The sequence below is a fragment of the Scyliorhinus torazame genome, chromosome 13 (genome assembly GCF_047496885.1).
Source record: "Scyliorhinus torazame isolate Kashiwa2021f chromosome 13, sScyTor2.1, whole genome shotgun sequence".
NCBI classification, from domain to species: domain Eukaryota; kingdom Metazoa; phylum Chordata; class Chondrichthyes; order Carcharhiniformes; family Scyliorhinidae; genus Scyliorhinus; species Scyliorhinus torazame.
In genome coordinates this window covers 57,473,286-57,497,300 of record NC_092719.1, presented here as the reverse complement: position 1 = coordinate 57,497,300, position 24,015 = coordinate 57,473,286, and the positions used below count along the sequence as shown (strand labels likewise).

General features: G+C 48.8%; 1 protein-coding gene across 1 annotated transcript in view; it reads left to right on the top strand.

The window, feature by feature from the left end:
- The window catches only part of lamb1a (laminin, beta 1a), a 139,783-nt gene that overhangs the window by 57,168 nt on the left and 58,600 nt on the right, over nucleotides 1-24,015 (top strand). Inside the window, exons 21-23 of the mRNA XM_072471582.1 lie at nucleotides 8,484-8,708; nucleotides 13,663-13,880; nucleotides 17,031-17,127. Of these exons, the coding sequence (XP_072327683.1) occupies nucleotides 8,484-8,708; nucleotides 13,663-13,880; nucleotides 17,031-17,127 (540 nt within the window). The remainder of the gene's footprint in view (nucleotides 1-8,483; nucleotides 8,709-13,662; nucleotides 13,881-17,030; nucleotides 17,128-24,015) is intronic.

The following is a 24,015-nucleotide window of genomic DNA, read 5'->3' as shown; positions in this document are numbered from 1 at the left end:
CCTTCTCTACATTCGCTGCCCAGTAATAATACATCAGGTTCGGAAGACCCAAACCCCCTGCCTGCCTTCCCCTCTGTAGCAGCACCTTTCTAACTCTGGTCACCTTCCCTCTCCATATGAACGGGATAATCATTCCTTCAATCTCTTTGTAAAATGCCTTTGGCAGGAAAGTCGTCAGGCATTGGAAAATAAACCGAAATCGCGGCAACACGTTAATTTTAACCGCCTGTACCCGACCCGCCAGTGACAGAGGGAGAACATCCCACCTTATCAGATCAGCTTTAACTCTCCCCACCAAACTAGAAACGCCCCCCCCCCCCCCCCCAAACTCCTGGGCAACCTGCACCCCCAGGTATCTAAAGAGAGTCCCTGCCCTACGGAATGGCAGCCCCCCACCCCCAGCCGAGACACCACAAAAACTCACTCTTGTCTAGATTTAGTTTGTAGCCCGAGAAAAACCCAAACATCCGAAGCAGCTCCAATAGTCCCCCTATCGACACACTCTGTTCCGACACGTGTAACAGCAAGTCATCGGCATATAAGGAAACCCCCCCCCCCCCCGCACTATTCCCTTCCATACCCCCGAACTTCTTAATGCGATGGCCAACAGCTCAATCGTGAGTGCAAACAGCAGGGAGGACATAGGACATCCCTGCCTAGTCCCATGGTGGAGAGAAAAGTATCTCGAGCTGATGTTGTTTGTGCGGACACTCGCCCTCTGCTCCTTGTATAGTAGTAGCTTTACCCAGTTCACAAAACTTGGTCCAATCCCAAACCGCTCCAGAACTGCCATCAAGTACCCCCATTCTACCCAGTCAAACGCCTTCTCAGCGTCCAATGCCACAACCACCTCTGTTTACCCCTCCTTGCCGGTACCACAACCACATTCAATACCCTTCTAACGTTTGAAAAGAGCTGCCTCCTCCAGCCTACCCGCCAGTATCTTCGCCAATACATTTGCGTCCACGTTTAATAGTGATATGCCTATACTACCCACACTCCGTCGGGTCCTTATCTTTTTTTAGCAACAGGGAAATCTATGCCTGCCCCAAATTTTGTGGCAACACCCCCTTCCCTATCGCCTCTTCAAACATCCCCACCATCAGGGGTGCCAGCTTACCCTTGAATTTTTTATAATATTCCACTGGAAACCCATCCGGCCCTGCCACCTTCCCCGACTGCATCCTCCCAATCGCATATTTTATCTCCTGCTCCACTACCGCTCCTTCTAATGTAGCCCTGTCCCCCTCCCCTAACCTCGGGTACTCCAACCCATCCAGAAATTCCTGCATCTCCCGGCCTCCCCCAGGTGGCTCTGACCTGTACAACCTCTCATAAAATTCCTCAAATATCTTGTTAATCAGATCCGGAGCCACCACCAACTTCCCTGCCCTATCCCTCACCTGTACAATTTCCCTGACCGCTGCTTCCCTCCGGAGCTGACCTGCTAACATACGCCTTATCTCTATGCACCCCTTGCCCGCCTCAGTTGGTGCACCGCCTTCCTCGTAGATAGTCAGTCAAAGCTCGCCTGTAGTTCCTTCCTGTTTTCCAACTTCGCTGGGTCCCCATCTTCTGCAGAACTCCTACCTACCTCCAACATCTCATCTATTACTCTCTGCCACTCCAACCTCTCCTCTTTGTCCACCCTGGCCTTAAACAAGATCACCTCACCCCTCACCAACACCTTTAGAGCCTCCCAGACAACTGCCTTTGACACCTCATCTGTACAGTTGAAACCTACATATTCCTCAAATACCTTTTCAATTTTGTCACACAACACTTGGTACCCCAAGAGTCCCACATCTAATTTCACCCCGACCTCTGCACTACGCCCTTCTCCAGTACCATATCCACCCAATGCGGAGCATGATCTGATACTGCAATTGCCGAGTAATCTGACTCTTTAACCCCAGCCAGCAAAGCCTTCCCCACCACGAAAAAGTTGATCCACGAGTATACCTTATGGACTGCCGAGAAAAACGAGTACTCCCGTTCCCTTGGGTGCAGAAACCTCCAAGGGTCCACCCCTCCCATTTCCACCATTAGCCCAGCCATCGCCTTCGCCCCCCCCTGATGGGACCAGCGAGCGCGGCCGTGACCTATCCAACCTTGGCTCCTGCACCAAGTTCCAGTTCTCTTTCTCTCCCCCCCCCCCCCCCCCCCCCCCCACCCCACACACTATCAGTTCGTGTGTGTTCAAGTTGGGGATGGCCGACTTCCGGTTGCGTCTATGCGGAGCTAAGCCGCACATTCGGCGGCTCCCGCTAAAACGGACTTTTGGGCTCTCCAGAGGAGCTCCAACGGCAATTTATTCGACGACTTCCAGTGTGGGAAGGTGAGCAAGGTTCCCCCTCCATAGTATATGGATTGGACCAGGAGTGGAACGGTCAAAAAAGCGTTTTTGGAGCAGCGAAAAGTGCGAGGGAGAAAAAACAAGATGGCGCTGGGCGGAGATCAAGCGGCATGGGTGCAGGAGCAACAGGAGTTTCTCAGGCGCTGCTTTGAGGAGCTGAAGAAAGAGTTGCTGGCGCCAATGCCGACGGCGATCGAGGGGTTAGTGGAGACCCAGAAGGCCCAAGGGGCGGCGATCCAGGAGGTGCGGGAAAAAGCCTCTGAGAACGAGGATGAGATCTTGGGCCTGGCGGTGAAGATGGAGGCACACGAAGCGCTGCACAAGAGGTAGGCGGAAAGATTCGAGGACCTGGAGAACAGGTCGAGGAGGAAGAATCTATGGATTCTGGGTCTCCCTGAAGGAGTGGAGGGGGCCGATGCCGGGGCATATGCGAGCACGATGCTTGAGTCACTGATGGGTGCGGAGGCCCCTCCGAGGCCTCTGGAGCTGGATGGGGCTCATCGGGTCCTGGCGAAGAGACCCGTGGCCAACGAGCCACCAAGGGAGGTAGTGGTGAGGTTTCACCGTTTGGTGGATAGAGAGTGTGTCCTGAGATGGGCCAAGAAAGATCGGAGCAGCAGGTGGGAGAATATGGAGATCCGAATCTATCAGGACTGGAGTGCGGAGGTGGCAAAGAAGAGAGCTGGTTTTAATCGGGCCAAGCCGGTGCTCCATTGGAAAGGGGTGAGGTTCGGAATGCTGCAGCCAGCGCGATTGTGGGTCACATTTAAGGATCGACACCACTACTTCGAAACGCCTGAGGAGGCTTGGACCTTTATACAAACTGAAAAGTTGGACTCAAACTGAGGGTTGTGGTTGTGGGGGGGATGTCGGTTGTATACAGGGTTTTAACTATGCGTAGGGAATGTTCCACGGGTTGGGTGATGGATGGGGGTGGGGAAGAGATCTGATGGGGAGACTGTGTGAGAGTGTGGGCGCTGGTGCTGGAGGGAGGGGAGGCCCGGGGATGGGGGAATTGGGATAAGGCCGCAACAGGAGCGGCGCCAGAGAGGTCGGGGCCGTCTCAGGAAAGCGCGGGCTTTTTCCCGCGCTAGAGAAGGACGGAGGGGGGGGGGGGGGAGGAGCGCACACTGATTGCTGGGGAGGAGGGGGGATTCCCCAGGATGGCGGGGGAGGCCGGGGTCAGCAGGAGTCAGCTGACTTACAGGAGTGTTATGGGGGGAGCAAAAGAGCTAGATACGGATCTAGCGGGGGGAGGGGGAGGGAAATAGGGTTGCTGCTGCATTGGCCGATGGAGAACTGGAAACAGAAGAGGTGGTCGGGGCAGGGGTCTCCCGTCTGGGGGACTGGAGAGTGGGGGAGGCGCGGGCACGGGACTGGCCTAGAAAAGGAGATGGCTAGTCGGCAGGGGGGGTGGGGAAGCCCCCCAATCCGGCTGATCACGTGGACTGTGAGAGGCCTAAATGGGCCGGTTAAGAGTGCCCGAGTGTTCGCGCACCTAAAGGGTCTGATGGCAGATGTGGTCATGCTTCAGGAGACACCATTTGAAGGTGGCAGACCAGGTCAGGTTAAGAAAGGGATGGGTAGGACAGGTATACCATTCTGGGCTGGATGCAAAGAACAGAGGGGTGGCAATACTGGTGGGGAAGCGGGTGTCGTTTGAGGCCAAGAATATTGTCGTGGACAATGGAGGTCGATACATGATGGTGAGCGGTAGGTTGCAGGGGGCGTGGGTGGTATTGGTAAACTTATACGCCCCGAACTGGGATGATGCTGGATTTATGAAGCGCATGTTGGGGCGGATTCCGGATCTGGAGGCAGGAAGCTTGATAATGGGGGGGATTTCAACACTGTGTTGGCCGCAGCATTAGATCGCTCCAGATCCAAGACAGGGAAGAGGCCGGCTGCGGCCAAGGTGCTTAGGGGGTTTATGGACCAGATGGGGGGGAGTAGATCCGTGGAGATTTGCTAGGCCCTTGGCCAGGGAATTTTCTTTTTTTTCTCACGTACACAGAGCCTACTCCCGGATAGATTTTTTTGTTTTGAGTAGGGCGCTGATCCCGAAAGTGGAGGGAACGGAGTACTCAGCCATAGCCATCTCAGACCACGCCCCGCACTGGGTGGAGCTGGAGTTAGGAGAGGAGAGGGACCAACGCCCGCTGTGGTGTCTGGATGTGGGATTACTGGCGGATGAGGAGGTGTGCGGGAGGGTGCAGGGGTGCATTGAAAGGTATTTGGAGGCCAACGACAACGGGGAGGTGCAGGTGGGGGTAGTATGGGAGGCGCTGAAGGCGGTGGTCAGGGGAGAGTTAATCTCCATCAGGGCTCACAGGGAGAAGAGAGAGGGCAGGGAAAGGGAGAGGTTAGTGGGGGAGATTTTAAGAGTGGACAGGAGATACGCAGAGGCCCCCGAGGAGGGACTACTTAGGGAGCGGCGAAGTCTCCAGACGGAATTCGACCTGTTGACCACAGGGAAGGCAGAGGCATAGTGGAGGAAAGCACAGGGGGCGACGTACGAGTATGGGGAGAAGGCAAGCCGGATGCTGGCACATCAGCTCCGTAAGAGGATGGCAGAGAGGAAGATAGGTGGAGTCAAGGATAGCAGGGGAACTACAGTGCGGTTAAAGTAAATGAGGCATTTAAGGACTTTTATGAGGAGCTGTACAGATCTCAGCCCCCAGCAGGGGAAGAGGGGAGGCGATGATTTCTAGGTCAACTGAGGTTCCCGAAGGTGGAGGAGCAGGAGGTGGCTGGTTTGGGGCGGCAATTGGGTTGGAGGAGTTGGTTAAAGGACTGTGGAGCATGCAGGCGGGGAAGGCCCCGGGGCTAGATGGGTTCCTGGTTGAGTTTTACAGCAAGTATGCGGACCTGTTAGCCCCGTTGCTAGTGAGGACTTTCAATGAGGCAAGGGAGAAGGGGACCCTGCCCCCGACATGTCCGGCGTGCTGATTTCTCTGATCCTGAAGCGGGACAAGGACCCACTGCAATGTGGGTCGTATAGGCCGATTTCGCTCCTCAATGTGAATGCTAAGTTGCTGGCAAAAGTGCTGGCTACGAGAATTGAGTACTGTGTCCCGGTGGTGATTCATGAGGACCAGACGGGATTTGTAAAGGGTAGGCAGCTAAACACCAATGTGCGGAGGCTCCTAAACGTGATTATGATGCCATCGGTGGAGGGAGAGGCGGAGATAGTGGCAGCTATGGACGCGGAGAAGGCCTTTGACCGGGTGGAGTGGGAGTATCTCTGGGAAGTGTTGCGGAGGTTTGGGTTTGGGGAGGGGTTTATCAGTTGGGTTAAGCTCCTATATAGAGACCCGGTGGCAAGTGTGGCTACGAATCGGCGGAGGTCGGAGTATTTTCGATGCCCCCTGTCCCCCCTTTTGTTTGCATTAGCAATTGAGCCTTTGGCCATGGCATTAAGGGAGTCCAGGAAATGGAGGGGGGTGGTTCGAGGGGGAGAGGAGCATCGGGTGTCGCTGTATGCAGACGACCTTGTTGCTGTATGTGGCAGATCCAGTGGAGGGGATGGTGGAGGTCATGCGGATCCTAAGGGAGTTTGAGGACTTCTCGGGCTATAAGCTCAATGTAGGGAAAAGTGAGCTCTTTGTGGTGCATCCAGGGGACCAGGGAAGAGGGATAGACGACCTACCGCTGAGGAGGGCGGAAAGGAGCTTTCGGTACTTGGGGATCCAGGTAGCTAGGAGCTGGGGGGCCCTGCACAAACTTAATTTGACGCGGCTGGTGGAGCAGATGGAGGAGGACTTCAAAAGATGGGATGTGTTGCCACTCTCGCTAGTGGGCAGGGTACAGTCAATTAAAATGATGGTCCTCCCAAGGTTTCTTTTTGTGTTCCAGTGCCTTCCTATTATGATTACCAAGGACTTTTTAAAGCGGGTAGGTAGGAGCGTCATGGGTTTTGTGTGGGCAAACAAGACCCTGAGGGTAAGGAGGGGGTTTCTGGAGCGTAGTAGGGACAGAGGAGGGCTGGCGTTGCCGAATCTGGGTGGCTATTATTGGGCAGCCAACGTGGCGATGATCCGTAAGTGGGTAATAGAGGGAGAGGGGGCGGAATGGAAGAGGTTGGAGATGGTGTCCTGCAAAGGAACGAGCCTGAGGGCGCTGGTGACTGCACCGCTGCCACTCTCGCCGACAAGGTACACCACGAGTCCGGTGGTGGCGGCAACGCTAAAGATCTGGGGACAGTGGAGACAACATAGGGGTGAGATGGGATCCTCTGTGTGGTCCCCGATCCGGGAGAACCATCGGTTCGTCCCGGGAAAGATGGACGGGGGGTTTCTGAGCTGGCATCGGGCTGGGATCAGAAGGATGGGGGCCCTGTTTACAGACGGGACGTTTGCGAGCCTAGGGGCGCTGGAGGAGAAGTTTGGGTTACCCCCGGGAAATGCGTTCAGGTAAATAGTGAGGGTGTTTGAGGCGGCAGGTGAGGGAATTCCCGCTGCACCCGGCACGGGGGATTCAGGACAGGGTGATTTCAGGTGTATGGGTCGGAGAAGGCAAGGTTTTGGCGATATATCAGGAGATGAAAGAAGAGGAGGAGGCTTCGGTAGAGGAGCTGAAGGGCAAGTGGGAGGAGGAGTTGGGGGAGGAGATTGAAGAGGGTCTGTGGGCTGATGCCCTGAGTAGGGTTAATTCCTCTTCCTCATGTGCCAGGCTCAGCCTGATACAGTTTAAGGTTATTCAGAGAGCGCATATGACAGGGACGAGGCTGAGTAGGTTCTTTGGGATGGAGGACAGATGCGGGAGGTGCTCGGGAAGCCCAGCGAATCACGCCCACATGTTCTGGTCGTGCCCGGCACTGGATGGGTTCTGGAGGGGTTTCGCGAAGACTATGTCCAAGGTGGTGAAAGTCCAGGTCAAGCCAAGTTAGGGGCTGGCATTATTTGGGGTGGCGGATGAACCGGGAGTGCAGGAGGCGAAAGAGGCCGGTATTCTGGCCTTTGCGTCCCTGGTAGCCCGGCGGAGGATCTTGCTCATATGGAAGGACGTGAAGCCCCCCAGTGTGGAAGCCTGGATAAATGACATGGCAGGGTTCCTTAAGCTGGAGAGGATAAAGTTTGCCTTGAGAGGGTCTGCGCAGGGGTTCTTCAGGCGGTGGCAACCGTTCCTAGACTATCTCGCGGAGCGTTAGAATGAGGTCGGTCAGCAGCAGCAGCAACCCAGGGAGGGAGGGGGGGGGTTTCCTAGGGGTACTTGTACAAAAAAAAGCATATGGGAGGGTTAATATGTGCGGGAGAAACCCATTGTATAAGTTCTGTATTATGTTTGATTGATATGTTTCTGTTCTGTTCTTTTCTCTTTTTCTTTTCTTGGGGATGGCCCCAAACACCCTCTTTGCGAATTCCACATCGTCCCAACTGGGATCGTATACACTTACCAGCGCCACTTACCTCCCCTCCACACCTCTGTCACGATCACATATCTACCCCCTCCCCCGATCTGCAACCACATTCTCCAACTGGAACCGTACTCTTTTTGCTGACCATTACCGCTACCCCTCGAGCCCTTCCGTCAAATCCAGAGTGAAACACCTGACTAACTCAGCCCTTTTTAAGTCTTACCTGATCCTTCACCCTCAAGTGAGTCTCCTCCAGCATTGCTAAATCGGCTTTCAAACTTTTAAGATGCACAAGCACCCTTGGCACGTATGTACTTAAAAATGGTTTTGATAGTATTGATTTGAATAACTTCAGTAAAGTAATTATATCTCTTAATTTCTCTATGGCAGGAAATGATGCCAGCGTGGAATACGTGTACCAATGTTTCTCTTAAGGGGACATATATACAAACTAAAATGTAAATTGTTGAAAGTAGAGAGCAGGATTTTTTTTCAGACCCAGAAGTATGCAGTGCTGTGGACTGCATGATCAGGGTTGCGATTGAAGCAGAAACATTTCAACGGTTAAATGGGTAGTTGGAAGAATGGGGATAAAGAGATATGGGAATAGGACACATGAAGTTAGAAATACCACTAATGTGGAGGTTTGACATCAGCACTGACCAATCTGTTTTCATGCTGTAATTTCTATATACCCTGTGAATCGTATCAACTGTCATTACTTGGAAGATGTTTTGTTTAAAATAGTTCTTAATGCTTTATTTCTGCTAGGTGCAAGGTGTGATGAATGTGCATCTGGGTTTTACGGTAACCCCAATGAAACAAGAGGGCACTGTCAGGAGTGCCATTGCAGCAACAACATTGATATGACTGACGCAGAATCATGTGACAAGCAAACCGGAGAGTGTCTAAAATGTCTATATCATACTGAGGGTGAAAGCTGCAACCTCTGCCAGCTTGGCTATTATGGCAATGCACTGCAACAGAATTGCAAAAGTAAGACACCTGAAATTAGGAATCGGGAAATGCATATTTTGTTTCGCAATCTTGCGACTGGGATCCCAATATGTTGTTGTGGGCTTTGTGTGGTGTGTGTGCTCTCTCGTCATTCCTCTTGGCCCCTTGTATTTTTTGTCCTGATATTATGTCTATATTATGGACCTGTGAAAAGTGCCAATTGCATTTATTAAATCTTCCTTGTTTATACTGTAGGAGGATTCAGCGACCACTGGGGCAGTAGTGAGAGTGCAAGATCTCTTCCCCCCCCCCCCCCCCCCCCCCCCCCCCCCCCCCCCCCCCCCCCCCCCCCCCCCCCCCAACGACGAAGAGCTCCTCAAACACGGTCACAAACATCCCCCACCTTTTCTCAAACTCCCCTGCTGAGCCCCTTAACTCATACTTTATCTTCTCTAACCGCAGGGAGTCGTACAGGTCACCCAGCCATGCTGCTACCCCCGGTGGCAATGCCGACCACCACTCCAGCAAAATTTGTCACCGTGCAATCAGAGAAGCGAAGGCCATGACATCGGCCTTCCTCCTCTCCATGAGCCCCAGCTTCTCTGAAACCCCAAATATCGCCACCAAAGGGTCCGGGTCCACCTCCTCCTCCACTGTCCTGGCTAAGACCGCGAACACACCCGCCCAGAATCTTCCCAACTTTTCACAACCCCAAAACATGTGCATATGATTCGCTGGCCCCCGCCCTATGTACAGTTGATAAAATGTTTCCAGTATGTCCCGGATCAGGTTTGTTGCTTTGGCAAAGGCCATGGCCAAAATGATAATTTAGTGATTTGTGTGTATATATATATATATATATATATATATATATTTTTAACACAGCATCTGGAAATCACATTGCTGTAATAAGAAACTAAGAGTTCCTACCTTATTGCAGCCAGAACCTAAATGGTGGACCCAAAACCAAGTATTGCTGGTGGTAGCCAGTTACTTTTGCCGTCCATGACTCTATTCCCGAATGCAAAGCAAGACTACACCCAATTTTGGCATTGTGATAACCTTGTTAAACCTAGGTCAGGCAATCTCCCTTCCTCTTTTGATCAACAGCAATTGAGACCCAACCGCAGTCTTTTTAAACAACATAATTAAACAAGAATGAAACTATACCTTTTTTCAATTTTATAAATGCATGATCTGAAAATGTTCTGAAGAGCGATATGGCCAGGTGTTGGTATCTGTAAATTCCAGTGGTGTTATCTTTTTAATCCTCTTGTTGTTTTTCTTTGATGGCTTTATCTTAATTATCCTGGATAAATTCAATTGGATTCCCAAATGGAATGAAGACAATGGATAGCTTCCACGGTCTTTTCTTTTTCTGCCTGAGGTCAAATTTGCAAGCACTCATTGCGCTTTATCATCAAGTCAACATGTTTGTTCCCCATGGTTTCACAAGCCTGAGGGAAATAAAAGCTTTGTTTACATAAACACTCTTGATGATTTTAACATCAGAACAGAATGGCAAAGTAATTAACAAAGGATTCTTGGCCACCTCTGGCGTGTAACCACCCGTTCATTTGTTCTTGTTTGAAATGATTTAACTTGTCAAATGCAGGCCAGGAGGCATATTTGTGAAAAGTATTTATAACAGGTCATTTCTTTGCTTCAAGTAAGCTGTACTTGAATATCTGCTAGAGTTCTAATTCTCCAGCAGAAACTCTAAATGCCACCTCCATTTCAGCTGTTAAGTCAACAACTTTCCTGGTAGTTGAGTTGCATTATATCAAGAATCTGAATGACTTGTGTTTTGAACTGAAATCCGGTGTCCAATGGACTGCTAAAGTCTTTCCCACTTCGATACAGAACTTCCTTTAACTTCTGACCAAAGTCCCTGTTCCTTCTTCCCATTTATGCACAGCAGCCTGGGATAGTTCAGCACATTAAGGAACCTATTAAATGCAAAGTGATGAGGCTTCAAGGCGCATTCAGAACATTCCAAGATGTATTATCCAACATTACGATATCTGGTGCTGGTGGAAACCAGTGTTCCTTGCTACATTTGTTTTCTGGTTTGCCTTCAAACAGTGGGGTATAAATGTGAGCCAGTCTAAGTTCCATATTGCAAATTTCTTAATGTGCATTGAATGGCATTGCATGTGACATTGTAATGTGGGATAATGAATCTTGGAATGTTTTGAGTGTGCCTTGCAGCCTCGTCAGTTTGCATTTAATAGGTTCCTTAATGTGCTGAACTATCCCAGGCTGCTGTGCATAAATGGAAAGAAGGAACAGGGACTTTGACCACAAGTTAATGGAAGTTCTGTATCGGAGTGGGAAAGATTATAGCAGTCCATTGGTCAATAAGGGTTATGTGATGGTCTTTGAAGGGTGGACAAAATGGCCATACTCATTTTTTAAAAATAAATTTAAAGTACCCAATTTTTCTCTTTCCAATTTGGGGCAATTTAGCATGGCCAATCTACCTACCCTGCATATCTTTGGATTGTGGGGGAGAGACCCATGCAGACACAGGGAGAATGTGCAAACTCCAATGGGTAGCGACCCAGGGCCGGGATCGAGCCCGGGTCCTCGGTGCCGTGAGGCAGCAGTGCTGACCACGGCGCCACTGTGCTCCGGTTTCCTCCCACAGATCCTGAAAGACGTTCTTGTTATTCAGTGAATTGGACATTTTGAATTCTCCCTCAGTGTACCTGAACAGGTGCCGTAGTGTGGCGACTGGGGGATTTTCCCAGTAACTTCATTACAGTGTGACACTGATAAAGTTTCTTATTTTTAGAAGGCTGTGTGATTAATGTGGAAAAGAAGAGGGAAAGAAGATATTAGGCCAGAGGTAGGAGCCCCGAATGTGTGAGTTGAAGGGGATTATAAAAATGATGAGGGCACAGAAGTATTTATGATGTATTTTTTTTGTCATGAGAACTGATGTAAAATACAAATTGTTTCATGGAAACTGTCTCATATTTAGTGTAATAGAAGCTAATGTCAAAAAAGGAACAACACTAGACCATACTGCCAGATGTTAACCAAGATTCCTCTCCCAGAATAGCTCTTGATGTGGCTCTAATAGACAGTTCTTTGTTGTTTACCTTTAATTACATCAGTTTGAAAACAGATTAACAAAAATATTCACAGAAAATGAATTACTTTTGAAGTATAATCTCCTTAATTAACCAAGCATGCCAGTTTGCATGCAAGATGTTGGATGGTCTGTTCATTTTGTTGGTGGTTGAGGGAGGAATGTTGGTTTGGAGAATACCCTGTAATTTAGCAATCACCTGAACAGTGTGTCTGATATTGTGTGGGAAAGGCCTCCTCCTCCTATTTTCTATGTTTCTGTCACTAAACTGTATTGAATGTCAGCCTGGATTGCATTCACAAATCCTGGTAAGGCACTTGGGCAAATTAACGTTCTTTATTTCTATCATATGTTTCTTAACTTTGCTTTGAAAGTTTTCATAAAGCCAAATAATGAATATAATTGGCCCGGTTTTTCTAATGGTAATAATGATTTTTTTTTTTTAGTAGTTTTGCTATCATTATGTCTCTGAAACTAACAACAGTTTCTGCTGTTTGCACAGTTAGACCTGAAAATCCAGGCGTTGTTATCTGTGCATGCCCATTGGGTGCACAGTTGAAGTCCTCCCAGACTGCAGTCAAGTAGAAATTGAACTGATGAAAACTTAGTCTCATTGTTGAAAGCCCTCGAAAGAATTACACTTTGTTTAATGAGGTGCCACTGGGTTTCTAGCGGCACACTGTTTAGCACAGGGCTAAATCGCTGACTTTGAAAGCAGATCAAGGCAGGCCAGCAGCACGGTTCAATTCCTGTTACAGCCTCCCCGAACAGGCGCCGGAATGTGGCGACTAGGGGCTTTTCATAGTAACTTAATTTGAAGTCTACTTGTGGCAATAAGCGATTTTCATTTTTCATTCATTTTCATAATTGCTGTTAACAGTCTCACTATCCTGAAAAAAATAATTTTACATTTTTGAAATGTCCTGGGCGGGATTCTTCGACACTGCGCCGGGTTGGAGAATCGCCGACGGGCCGCATGAATCGCGCGACGCCAGCACGCAATTTTCCGCAGAGCGGAGAATTGGCGCTGGTCGCGGGCCGCTCTACGTGGCCAGCCCGTCGATTCTCCAGCCCGAATGGGCCGAGAGGCCGTAAGAAAAGAGCCGGGTCCCGCTGGCGCCATTTTAACCTGCTCTGGTAGGCGGGACCTCGGCGTGTAAGGGGAGGGGGTCCGACCCCGAGGGGGGACCCGACCCCTAAGGGGGGCCTCCGATGTGGCCTGGCCCACGATCGGGGCCCACCGATCGGCGGGCTGGCCTCTGTGGCTGGGCGCCTCCTTTCTTACGTGCTGGCCCCTATAGTCCTACGCCATGTTGCGTCCGGGCCGGCGCGTTGAAGGAGGCCACTGCGCATGCGCGCGTTGGCACCGGTGCCACTGCGCATGTCCTCATTGACACCGGCGCAACTGCGCATGCACGGATCCTGCGGCGCACAGTTCGCGCCGGGATCTGCAGCTGGAGTGACACGAACCACTCCAGTGCCGTGCTGGCCCCCTGTAGGGGCCAGAATCGGTACTCCCAGCGGCCTGTTCACGCCGTCGTAAAACGCAATGGCGTGGCCACTCTACCGCGGGATTGGAGAAGCCCGTCCCCTATTTCTCAATTATGATCAAATTATTGTTTTGGATTTCATTTTCTATCTTACTTCCATGGACAAGTTCCAGCGGTTTATTTTGCTTCCTGTAAAATTTTTATTTTGGGCAGCTTTCTTTGAGGTCAGCAAGTGCCGTTGTTTCCCTGTTGACTGCAAAACCCTGGCCAATGTAAGCATTTCAGTCCTGTTTGGCAGTCTATAATTTATTCTGGAGAGTAATTTAGCATTTCAGCATTGCTCGGGTATGGAAATTATTTATGAAAGATAAATATATATATATTAACTCTTCTGTTCTATTTTTAGAGTGTGTCTGCAATTACCTGGGTACCGTACAGACCCAGTGCTCTTCTGCAGATGAATGTCATTGCAACCAAACAACTGGCCAGTGCCCTTGTCTTCCCAATGTGGTCGGTCTTGCATGTGATCACTGTGCGCCTAATACCTGGAAACTAGCAAGCGGAGCAGGCTGTGAGCTCTGCAATTGTAATGAAGTCCACTCACGTACAGCATCTTGTAATCAGGTGAGAAAATTCATGAAAAAGTGCCACTTGGGTGGATCTAAAAACATTTGGTTTAAATTCTTGAACGATTTTATGGAGTTTCATGGTGTTTACTATCAAGAAATAATGGACAAACAGACTCATTGTTCTTGACAAGTAATTAACTTGACCCTTGTAGCAACCTGAGCATTTTTTATTTCAGTTATGTGTATATTTACTGAATATATGTAGTAGCATCATGATCTATTAGCCTTTAATCAGAATGTAGCAGTAAATTTGAATGTGCACTCAAGTTCAATGGGAACTCTGACAAAAGCCTCGGCACCCATTGTGTGATCAGCGTGATTTTCCATTCATTCTGATGCATTGACCTCGTTATCGCTATGGACCCTGTTGCTTGAAGCCCTGCAGGGCAGTGCTAAATTATGTAGTTTTCTATGAAACATGTCACAGTTGGGAACATAATGGGGTTAACCACCAGTCTAGTGATTCACATCTGAGCTAGTTTAATCGTTTAAGACGAGCAAGCTAGAGTAAGTCCAGATTTCCCCCCGTGGAAAGTTGTGAAATTTAATTTAAGATATCTGGTAATGTGGGTGTCAGTCGGCTCAATGGCAAGAGTATGATGCAGAATGACACCGGTTCAATCCTTGTGCTGGCTGTGGTAGCTCTTGGAGCCCTTGCCTCCTCACTTTAGCCCAGCTTATAGAACATGCCTCTTCATTATGTATGATCAATTGTCTTTCTAATGGCGAGGGATACTTATGGACTTCTGTGGACTAGTGTCCTAGGCCCAACCATCTTCAGCTGCTTCAGCAACAACCATCCCCATCACAAGGTCAGAAGTGGGGAAGTTTTGCCTGATGTTTGCACAATGTTCTCCATTTGCGGTGACTCAGATACTGGACGCAGTCCATGTACAAATGCTGAAAGACTTATTGTCCAAGTGGACAATAACATTTGGGTCCGACAGTGACCAACCAGAATCTAATCATTGATCCTTGCCATTCAGTGACATTGCCATGGTTGAATCTCCCTCTGTCAACTGGGGTACAGTAAGAAGCCTTACAACACCAGGTTAAAGTCCAGCAGGTTTGTTTCAAACACTAGCTTTCAGAGCACTGCTCCTTCCTTGGGTGAATCTGAGGAAGCAGTGCTCCGAAAGCTAGTGTCTGAAATAAACCTGTTGGACTTTAACCTGGTGTTGTAAGACTTCTTACTGTGCTCACCCAGTCCAACGCCGACATCTCCACATCATGGCTAACATCCTGGATGTTAGCATCAACCAGAAATCAAACTGGACTAGCCATATGAAGAATGTGATGGCTATATTCAGTCCCTCCACCACTGACGCACAATGGCAGCAATGTGTACCATCTACAAGATCCACTCACTGAACTCACAGAGGCTCCTTAGACAGCACCTTCCAAACCCGCTACCATCCAGAAGAACAGGGGTGACAGCAAATACATGGAAGTTCCCCTCCAAGTCTCTCACCATCCTGACTTGGACAAATATCACCATTACTTCACTGTCGCTGGATCAAAATCCTGAATCAGCATCGTGGATATATCTACACTGCAGGGGTTCACGAAGGCAGCTCATCACCACCTTCTCAAGAGCAGTTGGGAATCACAAACATTATGGCTAATCACCAAGTAACCTGTGGTAATTATAGGATTTTGACTTCAGAGGGAGGGGTCCAACTGTCCATGATTTTGCTGAATTACAGAATTGTTATGGTGCTGAAGGAGGCCATTTGGCTATTGTGTCTGCACCGGATCTCCAAACAAGCATCGAGGCTTTGTGCCTATTTCCTGCAATTTCCCCATACCCTACCCATTGTCTCTATTCAAGAAATCATCCAATGCCGTCTTGAATGCCTCGGTGGTACCTGTCTCCACCACACTTCCAGGCAGTAAATTCCACAACCCGAACAACTCATGTGAAAATGTTGAATCTGTGCCCCCTTCATTCTTGATCCTTTTATGACCAGTTGTGATAAAAACTCAAGTGGTTCCGTTTCAAAATGAACTTCAGAAAAGGTAACCTACCCGATGTGATTCCCATGCAACTCCACTGGTTGATTCTCAAATGCTCTCTTGTCACTAAGAAGTCATTCTCAGCTGCAAGGAGACCCACTAATGAGGTAATTAAGGATAAGCAGTAAGTACATCCACGTTAGCATCACTTGTGTCCTCAGAATAAATAAATGTCAGATCAGGATCTTGTGCAGAAACATTTTGTGCAATTTCCCCTGAATGATTTTGTAGTTTATTATCAAGAAATTGCAACCCAGTTTTGGGCTGAGTTATATGATCTCAGCTGTTGCAGTTGTATATTGGGGAAAGTCTGCCAGGGATCCTGTTTCAGCATCTTTGGCGGTCATCGTAAGTGAGTCTGTGGACATGGAGTCAAGATAGGTTTGGCATTTGCTGTGATTTCAACCTTCGCCTCTCTCCCTTTCTTTCTTACTTTCCCCTTCATCCCTTCATTACCTACTGTCAAGGTTCAGAACGAAAGGACCCCCTCGAGTCTTAAATGGTTACAGCACAGAAGGAGGTTGTTCAGACCATCGTGTCCATGCCAACTTCCTGCAAGAGCAACTTCCCCTGCCTTTCTCCTCGTAGCCCTGCCTCTTTCCTCATTGCCTTACAAATTGTTTTCCCTCTGGGTGCTTATCCAATTTCCTTTTGAAAGTCTCGATTGAATCTGCCTGCACCATACACTCCGGCTGTGCAATCCAGATCCTAATCGCCCAAGTGTGTGGAAATATGTTTTCCCTCGTGTAACCTCTGGTTCTTTTGCCAGTCACTTCGAATGGGTGTGCTCTGATTCTTTACCCATCTGCCCGCCAGTGGGAATAGTTTCACCCTATCTGTCCGGATTGAGACATTTGATGGAATCTATGCCCGGGCAAGGAGCTCTGTCTGAAGTAAGTTTCAGTGTCTTGTCTAGTGGGTAAGAATTCATTGTAAAACGGTGATCATAACTAATTGACACGCATTTGTTAAATTTGACCATGGCAGTAGAAGTGAGGGCGAAAATATGGTTTTCTCATTTTAATAGTAAGGAATATTTTGTAATTTGTTTGCTCAACTCTATTTATTTGCAAATTGGCATAAAAACTGTCAATAGGAGAGGATGTGAACATCTGTATTTTGATTACAGTTCACAGGACAGTGTCAGTGCATGGCTGGATTTGGAGGGCGAACTTGCAGTGACTGTCGAGAGTTCTTCTGGGGAAATCCTGATGTGGAATGTATGAGTAAGTAGTTGTGCACAAATTATTGGAGTTTACCTCATGGTTGCAGATCATGGAAAAACCTCTTGATTCAGGAAATACTAGTGATTTATTGGTGTGTTGTATTACGAAAAACAATTTCTGTATTGTCCTAAAGACACATCAGACCAATGCTGAAATGTGGACACATCAGACCAATGCTGAAATGTGGATACATCAGACCAATGCTGAAATGTGGACACATCAGACCAATGCTGAAATGTGGACTAAACTTACTTGACAATTGGCTTCCTCAGTTTATTATTTTTTTTAAAAACCCACATGACATCTATGAAATTGAGATGCATGCAATATTTTTCCCACAGCACAATAATCCGGTAGGTTGTATGTTTTTTGAAATTCTATCTTCCAAGAAATCAAAGTGCTTTTTGTTTCTTTGTGCTGTACTGTTTTTACTCTGCTTTGGTCTTGTTTCAAGTTTTCACATCTGATATGATCAAGAGAAGGAATGAAGTGATGAGTAGCTTTTGAAGTTCCAAAATACTTTTAATTGAAAACATAGTGGCAATATCATTTATATCTTAACTTCAACATTTTATTATAAAATTGACATAAATGCGTGCAACTTAAACTGGATCTCTTCATATACATTATGAGCATTGGTACCATTTTGCTAGTAACGTTATCTGGATATTTTTAGAGTTAAAAGATGCTTTGGAGATTGAATCAACGTAGCTACCAAAAAGAAGGTGATGTTATCATAGATTGTCATAGAATTTACAGTGCAGAAGGAGGCCATTCGGCCCATCTAGTCTGCACCGGCTCTTGGAAAGAGCACCCTACCCAAGGTCAACACCTCCACCCTATCCCCATAACCCAGTAACCCCACCCAATACTAAGGGCAATTTTGGACACTAAGGGCAATTTATCATGGCCAGTCCACCTAACCTGCACATCTTTGGACTGTGGGAGGAAACCGGAGCACCCGGAGGAAACCCACGCACACACGGGGAGGATGTGCAGACTCCGCACAGACAGTGACCCAAGCCGGAATCGAACCTGGGACCCTGGAACTGTGAAGCACTTGTGCTATCCACAATGCTACTGTGCTGCTGAGTTGGTGGAATGTTTTTTGCTTCAAAACAAATCTTGAATTTTTACAGTGCTCTTCACAGCTGTCAGATATCCCAAAGCAGGGCAGCACGCTGGCGCAATAGTTAGCACAGCTGCCTCACGGCGCCGAGGTTCCAGGTTCGATCCCGGCTCTGGGTCACTGTCCATGTGGAGTTTGCACATTCTCCCCATGTTTGTGTGGGTTTAGCCCCCACAACCCAAAAGAATTGCAGAGTAGGTGGATTGGCCACGCTAAATTGCCCCTTAATTGGAAAAAATGAATTGGGTACTCTAAAATGTTTTTTAAAAAAGATATCCCAAAACACATTTCAGCCAATGAAATACTTTCAAAGTGTTGTATTGACAGAAAAGCAGCAGGCTATTTTGCATGAAGCAAACTCTCAAATAGCAAAGTGATGAAGCAGATAATTTGTTTTTTTCTGATGTTGAATGAGGAATAAATATTGCCCAGAACACCTGGAATAACTCTCTGCAGTCCTCAAAATAAGATTTTCTTTTAGTCCATCTGAGGGACAGCAAGGGCCACCGGCTTAGCATCTCATCCAAACAATGGCTCCTCTGACTGTGCAGCACTCACTCAGCACTGCACTGGAGCATCAGTCCGGAGGGGACTTAATCTGCCGGAAGGTTGAGAGTTCAAAGTACTACGAGCTGAGCTGCAGCTGCTACACCAGTGACCTCAGGACCTGAGGAGGAGAAATAATGCTCTAAGACAGCATAAATAAAATATAGAATTTTCAAGTCTGCCTGTTCAGAGTGCACCTGAACAAATAGAAATCTGACCCTTGAAAGCCCCTGGGATCACCTCGTAGACTCCGGTTTGAAAATGTTTGTTTTCAGCATTTGAGCAAGTGAGGACATTTCTCTGTATAGGACTTAGCACTACAGAATTATTAACTGGTAATCATGTTAATAGCTTAAAGTTATAGGATTATAAATTACTACTTCAGATATTGGGAACTACAATTCTTGAAATCCACTAAAGTGACTCATAATTAGCTTCCTAATGTAATAAGAGCATAAGAAATAGGAGCAGAAATAGGCCATTCAGCCCTTTGAGCTTATTCAGCCAATCAGTGAGATAGTGGCTGATCCTCTATCAGCGTTTTCCTGCACTTTCCCCATATCTCTTAATGTTCTTAATATGTAGAAATCTGTCAATCTCCGCCTTTAATACATTCAACGACTAAGTCTCCACAGCCCGCTCGGACAGTGATTTCCAAAGACTCCTCACCCGCTTAGTGAAGAGGTTCCTCATTTTCTCAGTTCTGAATGGCCTGCCCCTTATTATGAGATTGTGTCCCATGGTTCTAGATCCCCCAGCAAGGGAAACATCCTTCCTGCATCTAATTTGTTGAGCCCTGTCGGAATTCTTCAAAACTCCAGAGAATGAAGGCCAGGCTATTTAATCTTTCCTCATAGGACTATCCCCCTCTATCCTAGGAATTAGTCCGGTGAACCCTTGTTGCACACTCTCAATGGCAAGTATATCTTTTTTTTTATTTAAAAAAATATACTTTATTCATGAAATTTATCATAAGCATTACAGAGCATTTCGAATTGTCTTGACTGTACATTTCCGTCAGAGCTAGACATTGCCTTGACTTTCTTCCATTCAATTTTGATATTATTATACACATCACTCTTTACATTACAATTCTTCCTTAAATATTTACATTGTCATGTTTGTTTTATACATTGGAGTGTTGGTGGCCCAGACCGAGGGGGGTTTACACTGTTACCCGCTCCTCGGTGTACATTTGCTGGAAAGACCTTACACACTGGTCTTTCCCCATTGCGCCTTGCCGGCAGCTTCCCCAAGCTTGAGTGCGTCCCTCAGCACGTAGTCCTGAACCTTGGAATGTGCCAGTCTGCAACACTAGGTCGAGGACAATTCTTTGTACTGGAAGATCAGCAAGTTTTGGGCAGACCAAGTTGATGACCTTCCAGCAGCAGTTGATATTTGTCTTGGTGTGTCCCCCTGGAAACAGTCCGTAGAGCACAGAGTCCTGTGTCACAGATCTGTTCGGGATAAACCTTGACAAATACCACTGCATCTCTCTCCAGACCTTCTTTGCAAAGGCACATTCCACAAGGAGGTGTGTGACCGTCTCATTTCCCCCACAGCCACTCCGAGGGCAGCGTGCATTGGCGCAGAGCCATTCGGGTGTGCATGAAGAATCTGACAGGGAGGGCCCTTCTCACCACCAGCCAAGCTAGGTCTTGGTGCTTGTTTGAAAGTTCTGGTGATGAGGCGTTCTGCCAGATGACTCTGGCAGTCTGTTCAGGGAACCATCCAACGTCCTCCACGGTCTCCTTTTCCCTGAGGGCCTCGAGGACATTACGTGCTGACCACTGCTTCATTGCCTTGTGGTCAAAGGTGTTTTTCTTCAAAAACTTTTCCACGAAGGACAGGTGGTACGGTACGGTCCAACTACTTGGAGCGTTCCGCGGCAATGAGGCCAGGCCCATCCTTCGTAACACCGGGGACACTGCCTGGGATCGACACTCCTCTTATACCCAGATCCTTCCTGATGGACTCGGCAAAAGATTCTATGCAGCACACAAAAAGGGCAGAGGAGAGCGGGCAGCCCTGCCTGACTCCGGATTTGATTTGGAACTTTTCTGATTCCCACCCATTGATTGAGACTGCGCTTATAGATGTTTGTGTAGAGCAGTTTGATCCATTTGCGAATTCCCTCCCCAAACCCCATTTTGGAGAGCACATCCATCATTTAGGTGTGCGATATTCTGTCAAAAGCCTTCTCCTGGTCAAGACTGATGAGGCAAGTGTCCACCCTCCTGTCCTGCACATAGGCGATCGTATCCCTGAGTAGCGCGAGGCTATCAGAGATCTTCCTGCCGGGTACAGCACAGGTCTGGTCAGGGTGGATCACCGACTCCAGAGCAGACCTGACCCGATTGGCGATGACCTTGGCTAGAATTTTGTAATCCACGTTCAACAGTGAAAAGGGTCGCCAATTTCGAATTTCTTCCCTTTCCCCCTTCTGCTTGTAGATGAGGGTGATGATGCCTTTCCTCATGGACTCTGACATGCTGCCTCCCAGAAGCATACTCTCGTACACTTCCAGCAGGTCTGGGCCCATCCAGTCCCACAGAGCCGAATACAACTCAACCGGTAAGCCGTCGCTTCCGGGAGTTTTACTCGTCTCGAAGGACTTGGTGGCCTTCGTCAGCTCATCCAGAGTTAGTGGTTTGTCCAGGTTTTCCAGCTCGCTGTCGCCTATGACCTCCGTGATAGTCGACAGGAAGGTCTGGGAAACAGTGCTATCTGTTGGCTTCAGGTCATACAGTCCAGCATAAAAGGATTGGCTGAACCTCAGGATGGCAGACTGCGATGACTTTACAGAGCCATCTTCTTCCTTCAGGCTGCTGATCACAGAGGTCTCTCTGTGCACCTTTTGGAAGAAGAAGCGTGAGCACTTTTCGTCCTGCTCCACGGAGCGGACTCTGGAACGGAAGATAACCTTGGAGGCCTCCGAGGTGTAGAGCGAGGCTTGCTGGCTCTTCACCTCTTGGAGATCCTTGACATCCACCCCCATCGACTGCAGCTGGAGCAAATTCTGCATACTTTTCTGGAGCCTGGACATGACCGCTCGTCTCTCTCTCACCTTTTGAACACCCTTGAGGATGAAAAACCTCTTGATATTCCCCTTGATTGCTTCCCACCAGAGATGTGGGGCCTCAAAGAGGGGTTTCACGGTTCGCCAACCCTTGTAATCCCTCCTGAGTTCCTCGAGGTTCTCAGGGGTCAGCAGTTTTGCATTTAGCTTCCATGTCCCCCTGCCTACCCCCTGGTCTTCCTGCAGGTGGCAGTCGGCCAGTAGGAGGCAGTGGTCAGAGAAGAACACCGGCCTTACGTCGGTGGACCTGACCGTGAAAGCTCGGGACACAAAGAAGAAGTCTATCCTGGAGCGGACGGACCCGTCTGGCCGTGACCATGTGTATCTACGCTGCGCTCCGTCTGCAGGGTTGCTGCAGACGTCGAGCAGCTTGGCGTCTTTTACCGTTTCCATCAGGAGTCTGGATGTAGCGTCTAGTTTGCTGTCGGCTCTGCTGGATCGTCCAGCCGCATCGATGATGCAGTTGAAGTCACCACCCAAGATGACCGGCTTGGAGGTGGCCAACAGTAGTGGGAGTTGCTGAAGGACTGCCAGCCGCTCACTTTTTACGGCCGGGGCGTACACATTAATAAGTCTGAGAGAGGTGTTTTTGTATTTGACGTCTGCTACGAGGACGAGCCCACCCACCACCTCCTTAACGTCGGAGATGGTGAAGTTGCCTCCCCCCAGCAGAATACCCAGGCCGGAGGAGCGGCAGTCGTTTCCTCCTGACCAGATGGATGGCCCGTGGGACCACCAGCTCGACCAGCGCCTGTAGTTGCTGAGGTGCGGAATTCCGCACTCCTGCAGGAACAGTAGGTCAGCTTTCACATTTGCTAAATAGTTGTGTGGCTACACACCGCAAAGTATCTTTGATGCTTCGCACATTTATGGATGCAATTTTTAAACCCATTGTAAAAAGGTAGATTTACCAGTCTCAAGAGTCCAGAGTCTATACAGTTGGCTGTTCCAGCTGTTGGATGTTCCCCAGCATGCTGGTGGTGCTCGCAAACTTTAGCACAGTTGCAGGGCTGAGAAAACTGTTCTGGTCCGCACTGGCCCCGTGAACTTGATGCAGATGCATTGGGGGGGGTGATGTAGCCCTGGCGTTCGTTGTGGCAGTCGGTAGGTGTTGGGGTTGCAGGCCGGTCTTCGCCTGGGTTGTTGCTGCTTGTTACTTTCGGGGGTTGGTCTGTGACCTTGTTTTCGATGTCCGGCGTTTGGTGGCCATTGGTCATATTGCTGTTCCCATGAGCCAGAGGTTGATTGTCTCGGCGTGTTTTATTTTCTTCCCGGTCTGTGGTCTGGGGGGGCTGTGCCTCCCGTTCCACATTGGTGCTTTGCCTCTTTATTTGAGGCCGATTCTTGTCTTGTTTTCCCTCATCGGAGGAGGTGTCGGCGCTAAGTCTGCTGGCTGAAAGATGTCGCTTTTTGCCACTCCCCATCGGGGGGTTCTTCAGTTTGTTTTTTTGTTTTCTCTTTCGTTTGTCCCTGTTCACTGTTTCCCAGGGCTCGTTATTCTTTGTCCCATCCTCTTCCTCTTCCATTGAGTGTTCCTCATCAGATGAGGCTGGGGTTGGGTTGTCAGGGCGTGCTGGGGCCTCCTCTTTTTGTTGGGGGCCCTTCTGTTGCTTTTCTGCATTCTGTGCCATGGTGTCTTTTTCGGTGGAGGGTGTATGAACCTCCTCTCTGGTTGCCTTTTTAACTCCGCTGCTGATGATCTGTGCATATGTCGCCCCGCGTTTCGGGCAGGCCCTGTAAAGATGGCCGGCCTCCCCACACAGGTTGCAGCACTTGTCTTCTTTGCAGTCCTTAGTCATGTGTCCCTCCTGCCTGCAGTATTTGCAGAAGGTCACACTGCAGTTTGCGGCAACATGCCCCGTTTTGCCACAGGTGTGGCATACTCGTGGCTGTCCCACGTAGTAGAGATAGCCACGATTTCCTCCAATGGCGAAACTGGAGGGGGAATGCAGGATGGTTCCGTTGCTGTCTGTTTTCAGAGTCACCTTGATCTGGTGCTCATTTGTCCAGATGCCGAAGGTGTCTTTCACTTGCACGCTGTCACTTTTCAGCTCAGCGTACCTGGCGAGGAACGTGAGCACATCCGACACGGGGACGTGGGGGTTGTACGTGTGCAGTGTTACAACCCGGTTTT